Source organism: Fulmarus glacialis, unplaced genomic scaffold (assembly GCF_000690835.1).
Source record: "Fulmarus glacialis isolate BGI_N327 unplaced genomic scaffold, ASM69083v1 scaffold18432, whole genome shotgun sequence".
NCBI lineage: Eukaryota > Metazoa > Chordata > Aves > Procellariiformes > Procellariidae > Fulmarus > Fulmarus glacialis.
In genome coordinates this window covers 7,281-12,236 of record NW_009200010.1, presented here as the reverse complement: position 1 = coordinate 12,236, position 4,956 = coordinate 7,281, and the positions used below count along the sequence as shown (strand labels likewise).

Here is a 4,956-nt window from a genome sequence, read left to right as displayed (position 1 = left end):
GGCAAGGAAACCAAGGCACCCACGAAACCAAAGAAAATAAATGATTTGCCACAGATAGTACAGTAAGTCAGTGGCAAAGTCAGGAAAAGAATGAAATTCTGCAGTTATGCAGTTAGCTCTCTCTTCCTGCTAAGAAAATGAATCTTATTCCTAATATGCTGTTTCACACCACCTGTATTGAAGATCGTGAAAACTGGCCAACTTGCACTGTTAAAACTGTTGCAAAGCCAACGATTTCTTTTCCATATAAGCACAAAAATGCTACTTAAAGGGTTAATTATACTGCGGTGCTGGTAAACATTTTTACTTATTGCTGGTTAGACCCGTATTTAAATACTGACTGGGACAGAAGAGACTGAGCTGGCCCTGGACTCCCTTGTCTTGGTGTTGGGCATGGATATCGTGCAACAGGATACGCCCACAGTGGCCTCAGGCAGCTCATCTTCCTCTGTCCATTCATTGAGATCCGGGTTATAGCACTGAATGCACTTCTTATATTTTTTCTCTATTTCATTCCAGCCACCCACTAAGTAAATTTTCCCGTTAAGGGTGGAGGCGCCAGCCGTACTAACTCCGGTTTGAAGCGGCGCCACGTAACTCCATTGCCCCGTGTAAGGACTGTAACACTCCACGGGGAGAACGTCGACCCTTTCGGCTCGCCCCCCCAGCTGAGACCCACCCATGACGTAGACCCTCTCCAGAAGGGACACTGCGCAGTGCCACCCCCTCGGGGTGCTGAGGCTGGACTTATCCTGCCAGCTATCTTTGCTGGGGTCATACATGCACACCGAGCGAGAGTAAGCGTTGTTAATGTAACCTCCTGTGACCAGGATCCGACCATCCACCACCGCACTGGCGTGGCAGCACCTGGGCACCTCCAAGGGTGCCTTCATCTGCCACTGGTTAGTTGCGGGCACATAGCATTCAACCGAGGAGAGGCACCCCTCAGAGTTGCGACCACCCACTGCAAAAAGGAGGCCATTGAACACGTTCAGGCTGAAGTGAGTGCGCCGCTGATTCATGTTTGCCAGGTGAATCCAGGTGTTGAAACGAGGATCGTATCTGAAAGCATTAAAAAACAGAGGGTAACTGTCTCACCTACTGCCCTGCTAAATTCTACAGTCCTGTCTCTGTCCCACTACTGCTGCAGCTGCGGAGTGGCTTTAGTTATTTATTTAGCCCATCAGAAGTCAGTGGAATGCAACTGGTATTCCTGGTTAAATTTCCAAATAAATTTAGTTTTTGATTGGAGAAAAAATGTGTTTGTATCACCCAAACCTGATATTATTTCAATAAAGTAAATCTGACTCTTTTCTGTAATTTGATTTTGTATAATAACCTCACTAGAATATTGGAAAGAGATACTTTCAACATACAATAGAAATTTTAGAAGTTTTTTTGCAATTTACACCTACAGCAAAGATGTCAAAATTTACTCAAAGAGCTTCAAAAAATGTTAGGTGGTGATTTATACTTCCATCTTTTTAGTACTTTCTAAACGGTAAGTATTCTTTTCCTGCCACTCACATGGAGTAAGGATTATGTGGAACGAACATCTTTGCTTCCTAACACCGTACCTATCTGAAATAACATTCTCTGTCCTTGACATTTAAATGAGAAATTTTGAAATAGGAAATAGCAATTTATGACTCCTGAAGGAGTTAAGTGAGGTACGCTAGTAGGCCCATACATTTTTCCTGTTGCATACTATGGTGACCAGAGAATCACACAAGAAAAAGACTATGGGAAAGTAAATAATAATCGTTAGCTGTCATACTGCATTGTCATCTGCAGCTCTGAAAGCAGGCCCACAGATGTACTGATGTGACTTGACATGCTCGAGGTTAATGGCAGAACAGGGAGCAGAACCCATTCAGCTATGGACCACGAGGATTCCCCCACCTCCTCCCCACCACCAAGGTGTGCACCGAGTACGCAGCACCTTGTGAGAATGTGAGGCACAGCTTAAAAGCAGAAGGTCGGAAGAACAACAGCATAACCTCCTTTACATGAGATATTTTTCTGACAAAGTAGATTACACAACAAAAATGATCTAGAGAAGGTTCCTTATTCATTAACTTTGCATGTTGGTTGATGTCTTCAGGAGATGTTATCTGAATGTTCCTTCTGGCCCCAGGAAAGGAAGCATTGGTAGGACTGTGGCTGTGTATTGCCATTGCATGTCCATAGTCTGTTAGTAGGTAAAAAGCTGAGTTGTCTCACCTCCAGCCTTTGCTTCAAGCTATTTAAAAACTAGTATCACCCATCTGACTACTGCATGTTAGCCTTCTGACCTTGCTATCACCAGGGCAGTCCTTGGATGACTACAGATAGGAACCGTACTATTTCAGAAGTGAGGTATTATTTGGAGTACATTGTGGAAGAGAAATATAGCCTTCAAGAGACGGTGACATTGTTTCTAAACTCTTGATAAATAAAAAAGCTGAAGGATATGAAATGCAGTATAAAAGCTGTTGAAAATATGGTGGATGGTGCATAGAAAGTCAAGATTATAATACCTAAAAGATGTTTTTCAGAACTTCCTGTGAGGCATCAGAAGCTCTTGAAATTTAAAAAGTCTCACCTTGTCTGATTTTAATGGTACCTTAAAAAATCCCAGAACTTCCTATTTATGTTCCTATTTATTTCCTCCACTTGGAGTAAGTTTTCTCTGTTTTCCTCACTTCTCATTGTGCATGTGTAACCATGGTGAAGTTTTTGCATAACTTCAGATGCATACTTCTGTTCATTCAAACTTTAATATAGAATAGCATCCATACCTCCCCAACCCTGTCCCCTTTCTATTTATTTTTTTTAGCGGTTCATGCAGCTTGGTCTATCTACCTGCACTGTGTGGAATCAATCTCTCCATCCCTTCTAAATAAATAACCAGTTACCTGCAGAAATTGCTGACTGCATGCTTGGCTTGGTTCCTGGCATCATTCTGGTCCTCCCCACCCGCTACATAGAGAAATCCATCCATCACCGTCACACACTGATTAAAACTTTTAGCAGGCATTTCACTCAGCTTCTTCCATCCGTTTTCAGGATCTCTGTATAAGATGTCTCTACTAAGAGACTTTTCTGTTAGAGCAGGGCGTCCCCCAACAGTAACTAAGACTCGGAAACCTCCACGGATCCTCGTTCTTCTGGACTGCAGTGTATTCTGGTGGTAGGGAAGCAAATGATAGTTCATGGCATCCACTAGGAGCTTATGGCAGTCTGCATCTTGCATCATTCTCGGCACAGTTTGAACATAATTGACAAGGTCTTGGGCTGAGATGGTACCAAAACGGATGTTACCTAAGAGATCAGCAGCAAACTTTACTCTTTTTTGGTCAAATTCCAGCCATTTTATTGCAATCTGGAATGCAACAATTTCAGAAGGCAACTGCAAGTCGTCATCTGCAAGAAGTTCATTGATCTGATCAAAAGTAAGTTTTAAGAACTGATCCGTTTCTGAAAATTCAATGAAGTTGTCTCTAATAAATTTGTGCGCTGCTTCCTTGGTTGTTTTTAGTCCATATGTTTCTGCAATATTGGCAACGTACATACAATTCTCAACACTGATTTCTTGGACTAGAAAATCACAGCACATCTTTACAAGGGTGTGAATCTGTAGATAAATTGCTGTGGAAATGATACTACCTATTGTATAAAGTGAGAGAGTAAGTTTTCCAGTGTAAGCATAGGTGATAACAGTAGCTAGACCCAATGGGGATACGTCATTGAGGTCTACTCTTTGAGTGGATGGATCTTTCTTTAAGATGTTGTGAAAGTAGTCACTGCTTGAAGCCATCACTACCTTATGAACACTGAAGGATTTGGTTTTGGTACTGATAGTCAAGTCACAAAGAAAATTTTCTTGCCTCATTCTGCTTAGACCTTCCAAGAGATTTGGGCTATATGAGGGGTCGGAAACTTCAGATGAGATGCAGCTGAAACCATTTCCTCCATCCAAGAGTCCATTCAAGCCATTTAGTTTACTGAGGGGACCATCTTCCACAATGATAGTCATTTCATTAATATCTGCTTTGTTCTTCTTCACATTCTTCTTCTTAGGGGCCATGACTGCAATGAAATATTACAGCCAAGAGCTTGCTAAAAATAAAATTAAAACATTTAGAGCTACACTGCAGTTGTGAAATATAATAGCGGAGTGAATATACAACAAATCTAACCTTTGTCAATACACATAAATGCCACAAAAACAAAACAGTCAGGAAAATCTATCTTCCTAAGAACTACTATACTGTCCTAGATTGTAGTGTGGCTTTATAACAATGGATACTCAAACCTAAACACACTAAAAATAATTCCTTTTTTTTAATAACAAGGTCATAAAAAACACATTCCCCTATTGTCACCACATCCAAAGAGTTAAATTCTCTTCCTAAATATTAAATGAGTTTGCCAGAGTGTAAAATTTTGTAAATATACATTTAAATCATCCAGGCTCTAGATAGGAATTCATAGTCTGAAGCATAGGAAAGATACGGGCCCCCAGCTTTGTTCATCCTTACTCCAGGGCTAGTACAGACTTACAGGCGAGTTCAGTATTAAGAGTGAGAGAAATTCTTTAAAAAAAAAGCAACATAAGACATAAACACAAAGTGAATTTTAGTATGATGTCATGTTGATTTTAAATTTAGTATCTGCTCCAAATTGTTTCCAGGTTTTTGTAAGTTTTGATTTTCTAGATTGATGATATTCTACTTAGTATGTCAGATTCACAAATACATTCTACTCACAGCACACTTTGCTTGCTTTTCAATATCAGTAATTTGAAATTTATAATCCTACATTTAGGATTTTGTCTAATTTTTATTTGAGAAATATGTCATGCAAACACTACCAGGACGTGTTATTTTAAACAAGTTCTTTATGTGTGAAGGTTAATAATTACTCCCATAGAGTTATGTTAGAACAGATACTTGAATTAGACTTATCAACTCT

The 4,956-nt window shown here is 40.2% G+C and overlaps 1 protein-coding gene across 1 annotated transcript in view; it reads right to left on the bottom strand.

Annotated features, from left to right (window-relative positions):
• Positions 1 to 329: 329 nt before the first annotated feature.
• KLHL31 (kelch-like family member 31) overlaps positions 330 to 4,956 on the bottom strand; it is a 6,219-nt gene continuing 1,592 nt past the window's right edge. Inside the window, exons 2-3 of the mRNA XM_009573447.1 lie at positions 2,898 to 4,101; positions 330 to 1,062 (exon numbers count right to left, since the gene is read on the bottom strand). Coding sequence (XP_009571742.1) covers positions 330 to 1,062; positions 2,898 to 4,069 — 1,905 coding nt within the window. The 5' untranslated portion in view covers positions 4,070 to 4,101. The remainder of the gene's footprint in view (positions 1,063 to 2,897; positions 4,102 to 4,956) is intronic.